This window comes from Pristiophorus japonicus, chromosome 17 (genome assembly GCF_044704955.1).
Source record: "Pristiophorus japonicus isolate sPriJap1 chromosome 17, sPriJap1.hap1, whole genome shotgun sequence".
Classification (NCBI taxonomy): domain Eukaryota; kingdom Metazoa; phylum Chordata; class Chondrichthyes; family Pristiophoridae; genus Pristiophorus; species Pristiophorus japonicus.
Window position 1 is genome coordinate 101,896,005 of NC_091993.1, and position 22,157 is coordinate 101,918,161.

At 43.6% G+C, this 22,157-nt stretch overlaps 1 protein-coding gene across 1 annotated transcript in view; it reads left to right on the top strand.

Annotated features, from left to right (window-relative positions):
* kif21b (kinesin family member 21B) overlaps positions 1-22,157 on the top strand; it is a 175,429-nt gene that overhangs the window by 98,373 nt on the left and 54,899 nt on the right. The window contains exons 13-17 of the mRNA XM_070859421.1: positions 1,248-1,356; positions 4,317-4,505; positions 6,948-7,147; positions 11,333-11,440; positions 12,805-12,873. Of these exons, the coding sequence (XP_070715522.1) occupies positions 1,248-1,356; positions 4,317-4,505; positions 6,948-7,147; positions 11,333-11,440; positions 12,805-12,873 (675 nt within the window). The remainder of the gene's footprint in view (positions 1-1,247; positions 1,357-4,316; positions 4,506-6,947; positions 7,148-11,332; positions 11,441-12,804; positions 12,874-22,157) is intronic.

Sequence of the window (22,157 nt, forward strand, 5' to 3'; positions counted from 1 at the left end):
TCGGCCAGCTCCGTTGGGCGGGCCACATCGTCCACATGCCCGACACGAGACTTCCGAAGCAAGTGCTCTACTCGGAACTTGTACACGGCAAGCGAGCCCCAGGTGGGCAGAGGAAATGCTTCAAGGACACCTTCAAAGCCTCTTTGATGAAGTGTAACATCCCCACCGACACCTGGGAATCCCTGGTCCAAGACCACCAAAGTGGAGGAAGAGCATCCGGGAGGGCACTGAGCACCTTGAGTCTCGTCGCCGAGAGCATGCAGAAAACAAGCGCAGACAGCGGAAGGAGCATGCGGCAAACCAGACTCCACACCCACCCTTTCCTACAACCGCTGTCTGTCCCACCTGTGACAGAGACTGTAATTCCCGTATTTAACTGTACAGCCACCTGAGAGCTCACTTTTGGAGTGGAAGCAAGTCTTCCTCGATTTCGAGGGACTGCCTATGATGATGATATGGGGAATCCATTTACATACGGAATCCCCACGAGCATAATCGGAATCACTTAATAAATAAAAAGGCACAACACTGAAATACAAATAAATCATCACGTGATCAAAACTAATTCAAATACAATTTAATTAAACATTTAATACAAAAATTAAATTTTTTGATAAATAAATGTAAACACTTTCAAGTGGCCAAAAATAACCTAAACTAATTTTAAATGTTTTTATATGGTTAGATCATTAAAAATATGTATATTTAATTAAACGTTTACAGTGGTAAAAGGTCTTATGCCTGCTTTTATCAGGAGTAAGGATTTTGTGGGCCAAATGCCCATTTCCTGTGGATTCGTACGATCTGTCAATCTGAAACTTGACAGATCGCAACTTCCGGGTCTTCGCGCATTCAGAAACCTGGAACTTGGGGGCCACTTACCACGCTGTACGTACGTACACCGCCTTAGGCCCCGTAAAATCTGGACCGATATATTTATACAAAAGCAAGATACTGCGGATGCTGGAATCTGACATAAAAACGGAAAATGCTAGAAATCTCAGCGAGTCAGGCAGCATCTGTGGAGGCTTCCTGACCCGCTGAGATTTCCGATATATTTATGTTGACAGTATCCCCTCCTCTCCCCTCTCCTCGTGATCCAAGTTCATTGTAGCTGTTTTTTCTATATTACACAGGACCCCAGATATCCCTCAGAAGTGCGACATAAATGCAAGTTGTTTGTCCCAGTAATCTCTCGGACTGTTTACCTGCCTTGTCATCTACGTTGTGTCCTTGTGTAATTTTAGGAGGAGGAGCATGAAGAAAGTTGCTGTGAAGAGGAAGAAGGTGGAGATGAAGAAGAATTTGACAGTGATGGAAGCCTGGATGAAACGGATACAGAATCGGAGGAAAAGGGTAATGATCACAACTGATGTGTCCTTACTAAACAGTATAAATGCACACGAGGCCCATGCTTGAGAGAAAGTCACTCTGTGACTAGTAACCTTTATTAGCTAGCACTCAAGTGATGAAGGTGGGTGGAGCTTCCCCTTTTATACCTGAAAGTCCAGGTTAGAAGTGACTCCCACAAGTTCACCACCTAGTGGTCATTGTTCTCACAGTGTACAACTTGGGTCAGTTTATATGTGGGTGGCAATGATGGTTGAATACATGACAACAACCTATAGTGGAACTTGCTCAGCTCATTAGAACGACTTGTCTGACTGAAACCAGAAGGAAATGAAAACTTTAAAGATTGTTGTTAAGCCTATTCACAGTTAATGGTGCAAAATATAGCCTTCTGTTGCAACAAAAAAACCCTTTGGGATGTCCTGAGGTTGTGAAAGACATTCTATAAATGTAAGTCATTTTAAAAAAAAAAAGGATTAAAAAAATAACAAGATCACAGCCAAACCAAGAGCTTAAGAATAATTTAAAGCCCAAGGAGAATTATTTTGCAAGATATAAGGAATCAGAAAGCAAAGATGATCAGAAATCAGTTAATCTTAATGAAAACATTTTATAGAAGAAATGAAAGGAATTCGGTGGATTTAGTAATGTGGTGGGCGAGATCAAAAGTATTAAAGATCAATGTGTGTATAAATTAGACACTGTCACAATCACCTTGCTATTTGGGTGAGGTAGAAATACTCTTCATAATTCAATAATAGGGTTATATTTTTTTTATAGTGTCAAATTTGGGCATCTTGGCCTAGAAATTTGTTTTCAGGTGAAAAGCGGTCACTGAAGGGTCCAATATGGCGTGCAGCCCATTCCATGCTAGAAGTGCGCCACAAGCCATATTGGTCAACACACCTTCTAGTTGTCCAGAGCACCTGCCTGAAACTGGCATTAGGCCCATTGCCTATGCAAATGGTGGGCCTAATTAACGCCTGATTCAGGTACCTTTCTAAAATTGGTTTGCAGCTGGCCTCTCCCAGACGAATAGCAGCCAGACCAGCGGTCTGTAAAGGAACTGCTGGAGGCTAGCACCTGAAAGATGAGTGAAATACCTATCTGAATGTGCAGTCAGGATGAGCAGGAGTGCACTTCTGAGCTCTGCATTACAACTGCAGGATGCTGCCGGCTGACACCTGCAGCTCACCAGTACTATCCTATTATGGTCAGCGGGCCATTTATCCATGGTCCTGCCACCGGCTTCTTTAGGCAGGTGTAGCGCACGCTGCACCTGGATCGTGCCCCAATTCAGGCGACTTCCAATTTCTCGGCCCTTCAGCAGGATATTATTGCATTAGAAGAGAATAACTGGAATATTCTGGTCCTCAAAGTTCTGCGTGCAGGCTGATGAGAAGAGAAAATGAATATCAGAAATATCAGCATCTTCAAAGAAATTTCATAGATAATGTGAATGCGTATCTTTCAGTTTAGAATCTGTTTACAAGATAAGAAGACATTGGTATAATGTTGACAAACTTCAAGCAAAATGAGATTAAAGAAAAAGCATTTCCTCTAAAATGGGAATAGATATTTGACATGAACTCTTATTAAAGTGGATTAACTCCTGCAAAAGAAACTGAATTAATAGATGCTTATGAAAGGGGTTGAAAGGTTTTGGAATAAGTGTAGGTTTAGATGATTCAATAGTATACTTGGCTAGTCCATTGGAATATCATCATTTATCAGGGTTGAAATAACGGGCCGTAAATTGAGGCCTTTCCGGGTGTGTACGTTGTGCGCACATGCCCGAAGACGCCTTGCAAATGCCGGTTCTTGGCGTGCAATGCACATGCGCCGGGAACCGGCATTTGCGATCTGTCAAAATGCAGATCGCATGCATCCCCAGGAGAAGGACATTTGCGGGCAGAGATTTGGGCTATTTGCCCAACTCCTGCCCAGCGAATGTCCTTCAAACTCTTACGCTTGCTTTTACCAGGCATATCACCTACTTTTACCAGCGTAAGAATTTTATAACATAGAAAAGTTAAATTTTATCACTAATTTTTATATTAAAACCCTGTCCATTAAGGTAAGTTTATTTTTAACCCTATTAAAACATATTAAAAAAAAAAAAATTCAAAAAGATAATTTTTTGTCTAAAACATTTAATTTAATTAAATTTCAATTAATATTAAATGTCAATATGTGAGGTTTTTAAACATTTATTTTGTTGTGTTTTTGGGGATTATTCTCATTGATAGTAATGGGAGCTTGTACAAAATGGAACTCCCATTATTATCAATAAGAATACTCCATGTTCATTGGTGGTCCAGGCCCACGTGTTTCCAGGTTGCGCTTACGTTCTTGGGATGCGTGGAGTTTTCCACTTCAGTTTCTTTCTGATCCAAAGAAAAATTCAGATTTTTTTTCCTAGCTATGATCCAGCTTGATCAGGTGGCCTGCAGCGTTTTGGATTTTATATCCCATATCCTGTTAGTTTCTTAAGACTCCATTTTCCACCTGTCTGTTGAACACTGTACTGTACTCTATAGTATAACAGTTTTTGTACTACACCTTGGGTTAGTTCACTTTCTGAAGGACATTATTCCTTGTGCAAATCTTCTCCTTTACCATTTTGATGTGTGCTTTGTTCGTTGAACACTGAATGTATCCAAGTTACACAGGCTGGCTGCAGTGTCCGAAATGTCTGCCTTTCTATGTGATGTTTAGTTTTAGTTGTATTTCTTGGTGATGCAGATGGAATCAAATACTTGTATTTAACGTTCAATCTGAGCTGCCACCTGTAATAGTTTGTGTACTACTTTTAATGTCAGTGAGATATCAACATTTCATTACCTTAAATACATTAGAATGTTTTAATATATTTAGCCTGTTTTACAGACTTGAAATTTGAATTATTGATAACTTGTGTACAGCAGTAAAATAGTTTGCCCCTTGTTTCTTTGCTTCATTCTCAGTCAATTATCAGGCCGACCTTGCTGACATAACTTGTGAGATTGAAATCAAACAAAAACTCATTGATGAGCTGGAGAATAGCCAGCGACGGTTGCAGGTACTGAAACAGCAGTACGAGGAAAAACTCATCCTGTTGCAGAACAAGATCCGGGACACACAGCTGGAGAGAGATCGCGTTCTCCAGAACCTTGGTATGGGTTACTTTTTTCACACTTTTTACACTTCAGGATATTCAATTTTCGTGGGTGGAGGAAGAACTCTCAGGAGTTGTATATTATTTTTGCCCTTAAAAATTCCCAAGTGTCATTGTTTTCAGTACATACTGCCAGTATAGCTACTTCTACTTGTAATAGTTCAGTGGCCCTAACATTGTCAGATTCACAAACGCTACTTAACTTACAGTCAACCGACTAATTTCAGTGAGCAAGAGGTAAGCAAACCAGCCCCCCCGTGGCCAATCACCTCACCCCCAACAAACAAATAATCCTGGTCTCCGTTGGAGTTAATTTTTGGTCTCGGCTGTAGACATTGTATATTATTATTTCTCAGCATTGACATTTAACCATTTTTGTGCTTTGAGTAATAAATATGGCTAGTCGATCGAGGGGACGAAGAGATCCCCAATTACTAATGACCTCGGTTCATTGACTTCAATGAAATAAACATCGGTCGAGCTATGAAATGGGCTGCCGTTTCTTCAAATTTCTTTTCAAAGTATATAATTAAGAATTTTAAAATTATTTTGAAGTATTATTAAAGGCCTTTTGACTTCTCTTTTTAAGTTTTTATGGTTGCAAGCTGCGCTTCAAAAACCAATGGCCTTCTTTCCTTTGTTCCTCCGCTTTGAGAAGGATAATCTGGAAGACTACCACACAGATGCCAGGCTGAACAGTCACTGTTGTTGACCTCTGGCGCCTATCTGCTGGTACCCACGCCTTCCTGTCGCCAGATGCTAGATCCTGTCACTGCGATCGAGAGCAATGTTCAAATAAAGCTGCGCTTCTCTCACAGAGCAGTAACTGAGTTGCGCCATCTGCTGGACAGCTGTCGGTGCAGCACAAAAGGGAGACCTTCAGCTGACTTTCAAGCACATTCCCAGATGATTCCTGCCAGTACAGTCCCCTGACATGCTGACATGTAGTTCTCCTGCATAACTTCCAAGGCTGCCACTTGGGCTTTCCCTCACCTTGCCCCAAATCATTCTGCACATATCCCACCTGTAATAAATACATAGCTTTGTTGTCAATAAGATGTTCTTGCTATTTAAGGCCATTGTGTTTCCTCTGGGTACCTACTTGTGCGTTCCCATTCAATCTTGGGCTCCTAGTTCTTCTAAAGTGGCAGAATCTTCTGAAATGGTTGACTGATGAATTATAGCAGGACTGTGGGGGTTTGAGGTGATATTTCCTTGTCTTTGATTGTGAGTCATTTCTCCTTTAAAAATGAACTGGAAAGTGAGAAGGTGTTCTGCATGCTGTCAAATGGTTTTAGAAGTAATTCCCTACTGGGGATGCAGTGGGAAGCACTTCCAAGGCACCAGCTTCAATGAGCTGGGGTCATGCGCTTTGTGGGCCTCCTTAGAAGTTGGATGTTTCTTTTCCAGATTATGGACACTATTAATGCCCTCTTAAGGAAGGCAGCCCTCTTGTAAAGAGGGCAGGGTGGTGGGACGGGTGAATAAAAGCCAGTGCTGCCATGGCAGCTGAAAAGGTCAAGATGCCCATTTTGTGTTTGTAAAATTGTAATGTCTGAGGCTGGGGCTTCTTCAGGCTCACAAATTTAAAGATTCTTCTGCTAAGAACAACAATGTTAACCTCGTGAAACACCCCAAGGTCCTTCACAAGAGTATTATGTGATAAAATTGTGACACCGAGCCGCATAAATAGAAATTAGCGCAGGTGACCAAAAGCTTGGTCAAAGAGGTATGTTTTAAGGAGCGTTTTGAAGGAGGAGAGAGAGGTAGAGAGGTGAAGAGGTTTAGGCAGGGAGTTCCAGAGCTTGGGGCCTAGGCAACAGAAGGCACAGCCACCAATGATTGGGTGATTAAAATTAGGGTTCAGGAGAGCAGACATCTCGGGGCGGTGGGGAGGGGGGGTGGAGGGCGGGCGGCGGTGGATGTGAGGCTGGAGGTGATTAGAGATAGGGAGGGGCGAGGCCATGGAGGGATTTGAAAATAAGGATGAGAATTTTGAAATCGAGACGTTGCTTAATCGGAAGCCAATATAGGTCAGCGAGCACAGGGGTGATGGGTGAGTGGGACTTGGTGCGAGATACGACACGGGCAGCCGAGTTTTGGATCACCTCTAGTTTACGTAGGGTAGAATGTGGGAGGCCAGCCATGAATGCTTTGGAATAGTCAAGTCTAGTGGTAACAAAGGCATGGATGAGGACTTCATAGGTGTATTTTGGCTCTCTCCAATTACCCCTCTTTCACCATCTTTCTTTCCCTCCCATATTGAAGTACCTCCACATGATGGGCCAAATGAAATTGGTAATTTGCTGTGTGGAATTGTCCTGGCAGTAATGTCACTTTCTAGCGTGGTGGTGTCCCACTGCACGACGCAAGCATTTCAGCTACAGGTTGCACCTTGAATTGGTGAACAGTTGAACTATTCTTGTGATTCTTTGCGCAGGTTCTATGGAATGCAACACAGAAGAGCGAGCCAGCAAGATTAAAGCAGACTATGAGAAGAAACTGAAGGAGATGAATCGAGAGCTCCAGAAACTGCAGGTGGCACAAAAAGAGCATGCACGTCTACTGAAGAATCAAACCCGGTATGAACGAGAGCTGAGGAAACTGCAGAATGAAGTGGCTGAAATGAGGAAAACAAAGGTAACGCACATACACATTTTGTTTTGCTAATGTTCCTCCTTTTGCTGCTGCAGGCATGGAATAATTCCTGGGACATGGTTCTACCGGCACCAGCCACATTCCGTTATCTTGCCAACTTGACCATTATGAATGTATTAGCCAAGACCATGAAGTTTGGCACACTATAGCCAAGCCTCACCCTGTCCTCACCCAATGGCCACACACGCACACACTTTCCAGAGAGTAATGACGAGCAACTGAGATCCCTGGCCGAATTTCTGCACCCATTGCCAAACATGATGGCATCTACTACCACACGGGCAATATCCAGCAACTCAGCTGGAACCCACGATTAAACCTGGAACTTCCTGTTTGAGGAATCTGGATGACCGTTTCAATCTGTTGTAATCATTGGAAGCTATTATTACTACCAAGTAACAGAACATCATGCAAAAGCAAAATACTGCGGATGCTGAAATCTGAAATAAAAACACAGAATGCTGGAATTCTCTGAGTCAGTCAGCATCGGCGGAGAGAAAAACAGGGTTAACGTTTCGGGTCGACCACCCTTCATCAGAAGTGCTGAATGTTCGAAAAGAGCACATTCTTAAGCACTGAAAAGGGGAGGGGAAGAAAGAACAAAAGGGAAGGTCTGCGATCGGGTGGAAGGCAGGAGAGATGAGAGAGACAAAAGGGATGATGGGCCGAATTGAAATAGTAATGACAGAAGTTGGATAATGACAGAACATCATTCCTGTGCTTGTGTTTTAGGACATACATGGGGGTTTTTAATCCCCTTTCCTCCTCTCCACCGCCCCCCCTCCCCTCTCCCTCCCCTCCCCTCTCCCTCCCCTCCCCCCCCCTTCCATGAAGGGGGAGGTGTTTAAATTGGCAGAAATCAAAAACTCGTACCCAACCCGCCATGAACGTACATACCTCCTGTGTAACCGCGGCGGGCTTGGGTGCACGCGAGTAAACCCCCCCCCCCCCTCTGTGGAGGCAGCTTAGTGAGTTTAATATTGAAATTTGGGTGATTTAATGAAATTTTGACTGCGATTTGAACTAAATGCCTCCTGGAAACTTGCCATTAAAATGGAGGTGAGATTGCGTGGCACTTCATGGGCTAGTTAATGGTCAGGAGGGCCAAGATTAGTAACAGCTCAATCCACACACGGCAAACCGGACACCTCCAGATCAACCAGGAATATTCGTCAACCACAAGGGATTTCATTCCATCAATATTCTGCTGCTGTGCAACCACAAACAAAGATTCGTGCAGATCTGAGCTCTATTCCCTGGGAGCAGCCAAGGTGCTTTCACACTGTAGCAGTCCAACATCCCTGACCTGTTTTTACCTGGAACCACTCTTAGGAGGCGGCTGTTAGGCGATAAAGGATACCTGCCTCAAACCTGGCTGATGACATCTCTGAGGAATGCCACCAATGCACCCAAGGAGCGGTACAACGACAACCGTATGACCAGCAGATGCGTCATCGAGTAAGTCATCGGCATGCTCAAGATGTGCTTCAGGTGCCTGGACAGGTGTGGAGGCGTCCTTCAATACTCATCAGCAAGGGTCTCTGGGATAATTGTTGTGTGCATAGTGCAGCAGCGAGAACTAGAGGTGGAGGAGGAACAAGCCACTCATCACTCTTCATCTGATGAGGATTCCAATGTGGAGAAAGCAGAAAATGGGGCATCCGACGTCAGACCAGCTGCGCACCCACTCAAAAATTTAGAGCGAACATTGCTCATATCTTCGCTGGTTCCTGGTAAGCATGTGTCCTGTGACAGTGCACCCACGCAAGTAATCAGCTCCTCTGAGGAATCGTCGTCCGGATGGGCCATGGGGTGCTCTTTGTGTGTTGGACCTGGAGAACACAAGGGATGGATATGAATTAATAATGGCAATGTAAAAATTCTGCTGTTTAGTATAATTAAGATGTTCACATTTCACTCGGTGCTGAAATCAAGTCAATATGACTGAATCTTGTATGAGATGTGGGTCGGAGATATTTCATGCTGTCAGAATGCAGCTGTGAAGCTCCAATCTCTCCATCGCCAATGGTTAGGGACGTATGTATCCCACTGTTCTCCATGGATTCTTGCTCTGCAGATGTCAGCTGCACTATCTATGGCCTCTTCTTGTTCTCTCCCTCTCCCTTGTGTTTTGTGCTCTCTTCTCCCTCAAGGGGGAACGATAGATCGATGAGTGATGTAAGCCATGTGCTTACCTGATGGATGCATTTATTGAGGGTGACTATTGGGCAGATGCATCACGAGAGCCACTGGCATGCATTTGAGGATGAGTGCTTCAAATTGGGTGAGCTGACTGAGGTGGCATCTCATTGCATAAGGATTGGGATGATTGGCAGATGGATAAATGGGGACGTGAGGAAGTGCTATAGAGAGCAAACAATGAGTGCTGTTGTAACTTAAGTAGCCGAAGAGCGATGCGATGGAGTACACTTGACAAGACGAAGAGGGGGTGTGGGGGGGTTGGTGGTGGGGCTGTGTGAACTACAGGATGTAGGTGAATCTGCAGCTGTACTCAGCTTTCCTGACCTTCCTGTACTGGATCCAGGTTATGGGGCACTATACTCCTGTTGCTGGCCTCCTCAACCACCTCTAACCAAGCCTTCTTGGTGACAGTCGTGGGTTTCCTCTTGCCGTTGTTTGGGAATATTACCTCCTTTCTGCTCCTTGCTGCACCCAGCTGGACATCTAGTGGGACGTCATTGAAACGGAGCGCTGCCTTTGACTGTTCTGACTCCATTTCTAATTTTTTCCTCTCTTGAAATCCTCCCAACACCTCCCAATTCCATGATGGCATTGGCCCTTTAAATAGTCCAAGTAAAATCAGGTCATGCGGGTGCACATCACGCCCGCGCACACGCATTGAAGATGCAAAACTCGCAGGTTAAAATAAGAGCTTGCCTGTTGAATCTGGATGTTCCCACACATCCCACAATCTGCTGGGTTTTGCGCCTGCTATTGCCCCTCCCTCGCTCAAACCCCACTGTGATGTATTTTCTTCATAGGTTCTTTGCTTAAGAATTCATAGCAACACATTGCTATTAAGAACTAGTTGGTTTATTAGCAAAAGGTTTAACAATTACACTACACATTGCCAGTTCATCCACCAGGCTCACAACTACCTGCCTTATCGTGGATCCCCCAAACCCAACTGGCTGGGGTTTTATTGAGTCTTGTGAACATCACAAGACTGGCTAAGCCACTCCCAACTCAACAGCTCTACAACTATTTTTGTAGACAACATTAATCAAGTGCCCCCTGGTTAAAGGGGGGCACACTTCAGACACTTTCAAACAAGTGCCCCCTTTTTTTTTTGATGGCACTAAAAACACAAATTATACAAGTGTCCCCTGGATAAAAGGCAGTGGGGGGGCGGGTTACCCTAAAACCGAGAAACATAGACAAATTAAGCTTTAAACATTAATGATCAAATTAAAATTTGGTTGCCGGGGTGATGATACACTCCAGTTCCTCTGGCGCCCACCTCTCACGGAAGGCTGCAAGCGTACCAGTGGATATTGTGTGCTCCATCTCCACGGACACCCTCGATCGGATGTAACTGTGGAAGAGAGGCAGGCAGTCGGGTTGAATGACCCCCTCGACCGCCCGCTGCCTGGACCGGCTGATGGCCACCTTGGCCATGCCCAGTAGCAGTCCTACTAGGAGGCCTTCCGTCAACAGCTCCACAACTACCTGTGAGCATCCTCACAGGTGCATACATTATACCCATCTTTGTTATTATCGAGCCCAAGGTATCTCTGGGTTAATGACATTATTTGAACCCTTCAGTGTACCTCAACCTTGTAACACACTCCCGTTTGTGATATACTGGGTATCAGATACATTTTTCCTTTTTAAGTAATAGTCTAGAGATAACCTCTTGCAATTACCAGTTAGTTTTTATTTTTAATTGCTATAACTGTGATTCTTTCTGGTCACACAGACATGCAGCTAAGGTTCCTGCCATTTATGTTTAATAATCAGCTATTGGATAGAAAACAGAATGTTTAGAAGATCAAGAGGTTTACCAGCGGGGTTAACTATTTGTGAAAATTGATTCCCATTACCACATGACAAAGCATTTTCTTTGAATTATTATCTTTTTATGTAACTATTTGCAAAGTAGAGTGCAATAATTTAAATGTTTTTCCTGGAATCTTGTTTTGCCAGGTAAATCTCATGAAACAAATGAGGGAGGACCAGCAACGAATGAGGATGATTGAAAGCAAGAGGAACCGCGAGATCGCACAACTGAAAAAGGAACAGAGGAGGCAAGAAGTAAGTACTGAGGGAGGAAGGAGCCATGATCGGAGGTAGGGATGAGGATCGGCAACAACATCCACATTGAAAGCAAACAATACATGGGAAAGATTTTCACAAATGGACAGCATTAAACAGGGCCCATTTGTTGCAAGCTGCCTGGACCTTAAGCTCCTTAATTCCCTCCTTAAACTTCTCTAACTCTCTCTCCTCCTTTAAGACACTCCTTAAAACCTGCCTCACCTGTCCTAATATTGCCTTGTATAGTTGGTGTCAAATTTTGTTAAAGTGCCTTGAGGCATGTTAGTAGTTAATGGCACTATATAAATGCAAGTTGTTGTCAAACAGTCCTCTGATATAACATTGATCTAAACAATGAACATCATATCAGAGGACGAATGAATGTTCAGTTTCGTACGTAGAAAATGGGGGACTGGATGACAATCCAGTACTTTCACCACTCATTTTAACCTGATGGAATTACACTTTTAAAATTTCTGTCAGATGTAAAGTTTTTATGTAAAGTTAGTCCCAGCAGGGCTTCAAATAGTTTGTGTGTGTGTGTGTGTGGTTTCCGTAGTTCATCCAATCACAATTTATCACTTTCACTCATAGAGCCCATAAGGACAGCTGAGACGGAAATCCATATTGATGCAATAAGGGTTGCTATTATCAGATTGGAGTTAATTTGGGGAATCCACCCTACTTTTGGTTTGGTTTATGCCTGAGGAACACTTGATGCTGAATGTAGATGTCACATGGGAGAGATTTTAGCTTTTACGGGTGGAAAATTGGTGGTCGGGGATAGGCTGCCTGTTGTACATCCCATACAATGTGGCAAGGGAAATTGGGCAGATTGTATAATGGACACTTTCTGCTACCGGTAAAAGTTCTAATCTGCCTCATCATGTCGCAAGATGCAGGTTTTAGTGCCTGTGTTCTTCTGTTATGGGCCACACCACAACGAAGAGCTGTTGAGCTAAGGCCAAATAGTTCACCACGGAGAGGAAAAGAAAGTCCCATGCAGAGTTTTGCTACTCGAGATAACTTTCCCACACATTCTCGCAGCTAATTTTAGCAATCCCTTGGCAGAAGTTTACAGATAAATAGAAAATTATTGAAATTGCTGATATAATTAATCTTTTAAAATTGGTGTTGTATGAAATGCGAATACCTGCATCAACTTAATGTTGTTCCAATTGTCTGGATTCAGATTGAAGTTGAAATGAGAAGATGATGGTGGTAATCCGTATTCACCCGATTGTATATTAATTTACCTATTTTCAGGGCAGATCCCAGGCATTATCTTGCTAAGTTTGCTGTTTATATAGTTCATTCTGAGGGTTTCTAAATCTGAGTGTTTCTATCATTTTTCATTTCAGTTCCAAATTAGGTCTTTGGAGTCTCAAAAACGGCAACAAGAAATTGTTCTACGCAGAAAAACACAAGAGGTGGGAATTCACTGTTAAAGATCCAGATTGAAGTCAATGTGAACTTGATGCATTTTACATTCGTTGGTTGCTCTATAACACTGTAAAGCAGAAGCTCATGTCATAAGAACATAACAGAAGAACATAAGAATTAGGAACAGGAGTAGGCCATCTAGCCCCTCAAGCCTGCTCCGCCATTCAACAAGATCATGGCTGATCTGGCCGTGGACTCAGCTCCACTTATCCGCCTGCTCCCCATAACTCTTAATTCCCTGATTGGTTAAAAATCTATCTATCTGTGATTTGAATATATTCAATGAGTTAGCCTCAACTGCTTCCTTGGGCAGAGAATTCCACAGATTCACAACCCTCTGGGAAAAGAAATTCCTTCTCAACTCGGTTTTAAATTGGCTCCCCTGTATTTTGAGGCTGTGCCCCCTAGTTCTAGTCTCCCCGACCAGTGGAAACAACCTCTCTGCCTCTATCTTGTCTATCCCTTTCATTATTTTAAATGTTTCTATAAGATCATCCCTCAGCCTTCTGAACTCCAATGAGTAAAGACCCTGTCTACTCAATCTATCATCATAAAGTAACCCCCTCATCTCCGGAATCAGCCTAATGAATCGTCTCTGTACCCCCTCCAATGCTAGTATATCCTTCCTTAAGTAAGGTGACCAAAACTGCACGCAGTACTCCAGGTGCGGCCTCACCAATACCCTGTACAGTTGCAGCAGGACCTCCCTGCTTTTGTACTCCATCCCTCTCGCAATGAAGGCCAACATTCCATTCGCCTTCCTGATTACCTGCTGCACCTGCAAACTAACTTTTTGTGATTCATGCACAAGGACCTCCAGGTCTCTCTGCACCGCAGCATGTTGTAATTTCTCCCCATTCAAATAATATTCCTTTTACTGTTTTTTTTTCCCAAGGTGGATGACCTCACATTTTCCGACATTGTATTCCATCTGCCAAACCTTAGCCCATTCGCTTAACCTATCTAAATCTCTTTGCAGCCTCTCTGTGTCTTCTACACAACCCGCTTTCCCACTAATCTTTGTGTCATCTGCAAATTTTGTTACACTACACTCTGTCCCCTCTTCCAGGTCATCTATGTATATTGTAAACAGCTGTGGTCCCAGCACCGATCCCTGTGGCACACCACTAACCACCGATTTCCAACTCGAAAAGGACCCATTTATCCCGACTCTCTGCTTTCTGTTCGCCAGCCAATTCTCTATCCATGCTAATACATTTCCTCTGACTCCGCGTACCTTTATCTTCTGCAGTAACCTTTTGTGTGGCACCTTATCGAATGCCTTTTGGAAATCTAAATACACCACATCCATCGGTACACCTCTATCCACCATGCTCGTTGTATCCTCAAAGAATTCCAGTAAATTAGTTACACATGATTTCCCCTTCATGAATCCATGTTGCATCTGCTTGATTGCACTATTCCTATCGAGATGTCCTGCTATTTCTTCTTTAATGATAGCTTCAAGCATTTTCCCCACTACAGATGTTAAACTAACTGGCCTATAGTTAGCTGCCTTTTGTCTGCCCCCTTTTTTAAACAGAGGCGTTACATTAGCTGCTTTCCAATCCGCTGGTACCTCCCCAGAGTCCAGAGAATTTTGGTAGATCATAACGAATGCATCTGCTATAACTTCCGCCATCTCTTTTAATACCCTGGGATGCGTTTCATCAGGACCAGGGGACTTGTCTATCTTGAGTCCCATTAGCCTGTCCAGCACTAACCCCCTAGTGATAGTGATTATCTCAAGGTCCTCCCTTCCCACATTCCCGTGACCAGCAATTTTTGGCATGGTTTTTGTGTCTTCCACTGTGAAGACCGAAGCAAAATAATTGTTTAAGATCTCTGCCATTTCCACATTTCCCATTATTAAATCCCCCTTCTCATCTTCTAAGGGACCAACATTTACTTTAGTCACTCTTTTCCGTTTTATATATCGGCAAAAGCTTTTTATGTTTTGCACAAGTTTACTTTCGTAATCTATCTTTCCTTTCTTTATTGCTTTACATAGAAACATAGAAACATAGAAAATAGGTGCAGGAGTAGGCCATTCGGCCCTTCTAGCCTGCACCGCCATTCAATGAGTTCATGGCTGAACATACAACTTCAGTACCCCATTCCTGCTTTCTTGCCATACCCCTTGATCCTCTGAGTAGTAAGGACTACATCTAACTCCTTTTTGAACATATTTAGTGAATTGACCTCAACAACTTTCTGTGGTCGAGAATTCCACAGGTTCACCACTCTCTGGGTGAAGAAGTTTCTCCTCATCTCTGTCCTAAATGGCTTACCCCTTATCCTTAGACTGTGACCCCTGGTTCTGGACTTCCCCAACATTGGGAACATTTTTCCTGCATCTAACCTGTCTAAACCCATCAGAATTTTAAACGTTTCCATAAGGTCCCCTCTCATTCTTCTGAACTCCAGTGAATACAAGCCCAGTTGATTCAGTCTTTCTTGATTGGTCAGTCCCGCCATCCTGGGCATCAGTCTGGTGAACCTTCGCTGCACTCCCACGATAACAAGAATGTCCTTCCTCCGGTTAGGAGACCAAAACTGTACACATTACTCCAGGTGTGGCCTCACCAAGGCCCTGTACAACTGTAGCAACACCTCCCTGCCCCTGTATTCAAATCCCCTCGCTATGAAGGCCAACATGCCATTTGCTTTCTTAACCGCATGCTGTACTTGCATGCCGACCTTCAATGACTGATGTACCATGACACCCAGGTCTCGTTGCACCTCCCCTTTTCCTAATCTGTCACCATTCAGATAATAGTCTGTCTCTCTGTTTTTACCACCAAAGTGGACAACCTCACATTTATCCACATTATATTTCATCTGTCATGCATTTGCCCACTCACCTAACCTATCCAAGTCGCTCTGCAGCCTCATAGCATCCTCCTCGCAGCTCACACTGCCACCGAACCTAGTGTCATCCGCAAATTTGGAGATACTACATTTAATCCCCTCGTCTAAATCATTAATGTACAGTGTAAACAGCTGGGGCCCCAGCACAGAACCTTGCGGTACCCCACTAGTCACTGCCTGCCATTCTGAAAAGTACCCATTTACTCCTACTCTTTGCTTCCTGTCTGACAACCATTTCTCAATCCATGTCAGCACACTACCCCCAATCCCATGTGCTTTAACTTTGCACATTAATCTCTTGTGTGGAACCTTGTCGAAAGCCTTCCGAAAGTCCAAATCTACCACATCAAATGGTTCTCCCTTGTCCACTCTACTGGAAACATCCTCAAAAAATTCCAGAAGATTTGTCAAGCATGATTTCCCTTTCACAAATCCATGCTGACTTGGACCTATCATGTCACCTCTTTCCAAATGCGCTGCTATGACATCCTTAATAATTGATTCCATCATCTTACCCACTACCGATGTCAGGCTGACCAGTCGATAATTCCCTGTTTTCTCTCTCCCTCCTTTTTTAAAAAGTGGGGTTATATTGGCTACCCTTCACTCGATAGGAACTGATCCAGAGTCAATGGAATTTTGGAAAATGACTGTCAATGCATCCGCTATTTCCAAGGCCACCTCCTTAAGTACTCTGGGATGCAGTCCATCAGGCCCTGGAGATTTATCGGCCTTCAATCCCATCAATTTCCCCAACACAATTTCCCGACTAATAAGGATTTCCCTCAGTTCCTCCTCCTTACTGGACCCTCTGACTCTTCTTATATCCGGAATGTTGTTAGTGTCCTCCTTAGTGAATACCGAACCAAAGTACTTGTTCAATTGGTCCGCCATTTCTTTGTTCCCCGTTATGACTTCCCCTGATTCTGACTGCAGGGGACCTACATTTGTCTTTACTAACCTTTTTCTCTTTTTACATATCGAAAGAAACTTTTGTAATCCGTCTTAATGTTCCCTGCAAGCTTCTTCTCGTACTCCATTTTCCCTGCCCTAATCAAACCCTTTGTCCTCCTCTGCTGAGTTCTAAATTTCTCCCAATCTCTGGGTTCGCTGCTATTTCTGGCCAATTTGTATGCCACTTCCTTGGCTTTAATACTATCCCTGATTTCCCTTGATAGCCACGGTTGAGCCACCTTTGCTTTTTTATTTTTATGCCAGACAGGAATGTACAATTGTTGTAGTTCATCCAAATGTCTCTAAATGTCTGCCATTGCCCATCCACAGTCAACTCCTCAAGTATCATTTGCCAATCAATCCCAGCCAATTCACGTCTCATACATTCAAAGTTAGCCTTCTTTAAGTTCTGGACCATGGTCTCTGAATTAACTGTTTCATTCTCCATCCTAATGCAGAATTCCACCATATTATGGTCACTCTTCCCCAAGGGGCCTCGCACAACGAGATTGCTAATTAATCCTCTCTCATTACACAACACCCAGTCTAAGATGGCCTCTCCCCTAGTTGGTTCCTCGACATATTGGTCTAGACAACCATTCCTTATGCACTCCAGGAAATCCTCTTCCACCGTATTGCTTCCAGTTTGGTTAGCCCAACCTATGTGCATATTAAAATTACCCATTATAACTGCTGCACCCTTATTGCATGCACCCATAATTTCCTGTTTGATGCCCTCCCCAACATCACTACTACTGTTTGGAGGTCTGTACACAACTCCCACTAATGTTTTTTGCCCTTTGGTGTTCTGCAGCTCTACCCATATAGATTCCACATCATTCAAGCTAATGTCATTCCTAACTATTGTATTAATCTCCTCTTTAACCAGCAATTCTATCCCACCTCCTTTTCCTTTTATTCTATCCTTCCTGAATGTTGAATACCCCTGGATGTTGAGTTCCCAGCCCTGATCATTCTGGAGCCACGTCTCCGTAATCCCAATCATATCATATTTGTTAACATCTATTTGCACAGTTAATTCATCCACCTTATTACGGATACTCCTTACATTAAGACACAAAGCCTTCAGGCTTGTTTTTTTAACACCCTTTGTCCTTTTAGAATTTTGTTGTACAGTGGCCCTTTTTGTTCTTTGTCTTGCGTTTCTCTGCCCTCCACTTTTTCTCATCTCCTTTCTGTTTTTTGCTTTTATCTCCTTTTTGTTTCCCTCTGTCTCCCTTCATTGGTTCCCATCCCCCTGCCATATTAGTTTAACACCTCCCCAACAGTACTAGCAAACAATCCCCCTAGGACATTGGTTCCGGTCCTGCCCAGGTGTAGACCGTCCGGTTTGTACTGGTCCCACCTCCCCCAGAACTGGTTCCAATGCCCCAGGAATTTGAATCCCTCTCTGCTGCACCACTGCTGAAGCCACGTATTCATCTGCGCTATCCTGTGATTCCTACTCTGACTAGCACGTGGCACTGGTAGCAATCCCGAGATTACTACTTTTGAGATCTTACTTTTTAATTTACCTCCTAGCTCCTTTAATTCGTTTCGTAGGACCTCATCCCTTTTTTTTTTAACCTATGTTGTTGGTACCAATGTGCACCACGACAACTGGCTGTTCTCCCTCCCTTTTTAGTATGTCCTGCACCCGCTCCGAGACATCCTTGACCCTTGCACCAGGGAGGCAACATACTATCCTGGAGTCTCGGTTGCGGCCGCAGAAACGCCTGTCTATTCCCCTAACAATTGAATCCCCTATCACTATCGCTCTCCCACTCTTTTTCCTGCCCTCCTGTGTAACAGAGCCAGCCACGGTGCCATGAACTTGGCTGCTGCTGCCCTCCCCTGATGAGTCATCTCCCTCAACAGTACTCAAAGCAGTGTATCTGTTTCTTAGTCATTCTTTGCTGTCGTTTAAAATTTTCCCAATCTTCTAGTTTCCCACTAACCTTGGCCACCTTCTATGCATTGGTTTTTAATTTGATACTCTCCTTTATTTCCTTGGTTATCCCTTCTCTTACCGCCCTTCTTTTTCACTGGAATATATTTTTGTTGAGCACTATGAAAGAGCTCCTTAAAAGTCCCCCACTGTTCCTCAATTGTGCCACCGTTTAGTCTGTGTTTCCTGTCTACTTTCGCCAACTCTGCCCTCATCCCACTGTAGTCCCCTTTGTTTAAGCATTGTACGCTTGTTTGAGACAGTACTTCCTCACCCTCAATCTGTATTACAAATTCAACCATACTGTGATCACTCATTCCGAGAGGATCTTTTACTAGGAGATTGTTTATTATTCTTGTCTCATTACACAGGACCCGATCTAAGATAGCTTGCTCCCTTGTAGGTTCTGTAACATACTGTTCTAAGAAACAATCCCGTATGCATTCTATGAATTCCTCCTCCAGGCTACCCCGTGTGATTTGATTTGACCAAATAATATGTAGGTTAAAATCCCCCATGATTACTGCCGTTCCTTTTTCACATGCCTCCATTATTCCCTTGAATATTGTCCGCCCCACCGTGAAGTTATTATGTCTGTTATTAATTAGCAATCTCATTGTGCGAGGCCCCTTGGGGAAGAGTGACCATAATATGGTGGAATTCTGCATTAGGATGGAGAATGAAACAGTAATTTCAGAGACCATGGTCCAGAACTTAAAGAAGGGTAACTTTGAAGGTATGAGGCGTGAATTGGCTAGGATAGATTGGCGAATGATACTTAGGGGGTTGACTGTGGATGGGCAATGGCAGACATTTAGAGACCGCATGGATGAAGTACAACAATTGTACATTCCTGTCTGGCGTAAAAATAAAAAGGGGAAGGTGGCTCAACCGTGGCTATCTAGGGAAATCAGGGATAGTATTAAAGCCAAGGAAGTGGCATACAAATTGGCCAGAAATAGCAGCGAACCTGGGGACTGGGAGAAATTTAGAACTCAGCAGAGGAGGACAAAGGGTTTGATTAGGACAGGGAAAATGGAGTACGAGAAGAAGCTTGCAGGGAACATTAAGGCGGATTGCAAAAGTTTCTATAGGTATGTAAAGAGAAAAAGGTTGGTGAAGACAAACGTAGGTCCCCTGCAGTCAGAATCAGGGGAAGTCATAACGGGGAACAAAGAAATGGCGGATCAATTGAACAAGTACTTTGGTTCGGTATTCACTAAGGAGGATACAAACAACCTTCCGGATATAAAAGGGGTCAGAGGGTCTAGTAAGGAAGAGGAACTGAGGGAAATCTTTATTAGTCGGGAAATTGTGTTGGGGAAATTGATGGGATTGAAGGCCGATAAATCCCCAGGGCCTGATGGCCTGCATCCTAGAGTACTTAAGGAGGTGGCCTTGGAAATAGCGGATGCATTGACAGTCATTTTCCAACATTCCATTGAATCTGGATCAGTTCCTATGGAGTGGAGGGTAGCCAATGTAACCCCACTTTTTAAAAAAGGAGGGAGAGAGAAAACAGGGAATTATAGACCGGTCAGCCTGACCTCAGTAGTGGGTAAAATGATGGAATCAATTATTAAGGATGTCATAGCAGTGCATCTGGAAAATGGTGACATGATAGGTCGAAGTCAGCATGGATTTGTGAAAGGGAAATCATGCTTGACAAATCTTCTGGAATTTTTTGAGGATGTTTCCAGTAAAGTGGACAAAGGAGAACCAGTTGATGTGGTATATTTGGACTTTCAGAAGGCTTTCGACAAGGTCCCACACAAGAGATTAATGTGCAAAGTTAAAGCACATGGGATTGGGGGTAGTGTGCTGACGTGGATTGAGAACTGGTTGTCAGACAGGAAGCAAAGAGTAGGAGTAAACGGGTACTTTTCAGAATGGCAGGCAGTGACTAGTGGAGTGCCGCAAGGTTCTGTGCTGGGGCCCCAGCTGTTTACATTGTACATTAATGATTTAGACGAGGGGATTAAATGCAGTATCTCCAAATTTGCGGATGATACTAAGTTGGGTGGCAGTGTGAGCTGCGAGGAGGATGCTATTAGGCTGCAGAGTGACTTGGATAGGTTAGGTGAGTGGGCAAATGCATGGCAGATGAAGTATAATGTGGATAAATGTGAGGTTATCCACTTTGGTGGTAAAAACAGAGAGACAGACTATTATCTGAATGGTGACAGATTAGGAAAAGGGAAGGTGCAACGAGACCTGGGTGTCATGGTACATCAGTCATTGAAGGTTGGCATGCAGGTACAGCAGGCGGTTAAGAAAGCAAATGGCATGTTGGCCTTCATAGCGAGGGGATTTGAATACAGGGGCAGGGAGGTGTTGCTACAGTTGTACAGGGCCTTGGTGAGGCCACACCTGGAGTATTGTGTACAGTTTTGGTCCCCTAACTTGAGGAAGGACATTCTTGCTATTGAGGGAGTGCAGCGAAGGTTCACCAGACTGATTCCCGGGATGGCGGGACTGACCTATCAAGAAAGATTGGATCAATTGGGCTTGTATTCACTGGAGTTCAGAAGAATGAGAGGGGACCTCATAGAAACGTTTAAAATTCTGACGGGTTTAGACAGGTTAGATGCAGAAAGAATGTTCCCAATGTTGGGGAGGTCCAGAACCAGGGGTCACAGTCTGAGGATAAGGGGTAAGCCATTTAGGACCGAGATGAGGAGAAACTTCTTCACCCAGAGAGTGGTGAACCTGTGGAATTCTCTACCACAGAAAGTAGTTGAGGCCAATTCACTAAATATATTCAAAAGGGAGTTAGATGAAGTCCTTACTACTCGGGGGATCAAGGGTTATGGCGAGAAAGCAGGAAGGGGGTACTGAAGTTTCATGTTCAGCCATGAACTCATTGAATGGCGGTGCAGGCTAGAAGGGCTGAATGGCCTGCTCCTGCACCTATTTTCTATGTTTCTATGTTTCTATGTTGCTCTGCTTCTTGCGCTGTTCAGTTTACTCTGTTAGCTTTATATTTCTTGTATTTATATGACATTGTGATCATTCCACTAAGCTAGAAACATTTTAAAGTGTCTCATCCTCATTGTTAAAAGGACCAATGATTAGCTAATAAAAATAATTCTTGAATTGAGCCTCCATACATGATTCAAACATGGTAATAATTCAGGTAATATCGCGGACAAAGGCATTTAACACGAATACACTAAGCATTTGTATGATATCAGACAGGCTGCAGAACATAACTATGGAAGGGAGTAGAAGTACCAGATGCAATTTAAATTGCAAGAAGCTGAAGGGTCCAATGTTAATGTCTATATGTACTGGTATTAAACAAACGCTCCGACCTACCCTTGAGTATTTGAGAGAGAAATGCCACCATTCTTGCAATGCTTTAATTAGTATTGATAAAAAAATACAGTATTCTGCAGTGAAAAATGTTGATTCTTCACATTTCTATAGATCTCAGTAGCGGAGAACCTCCGAGCTAAAGTCATGTGGAATGGTTCCATTTCAGGCCTTCGCTGAAAC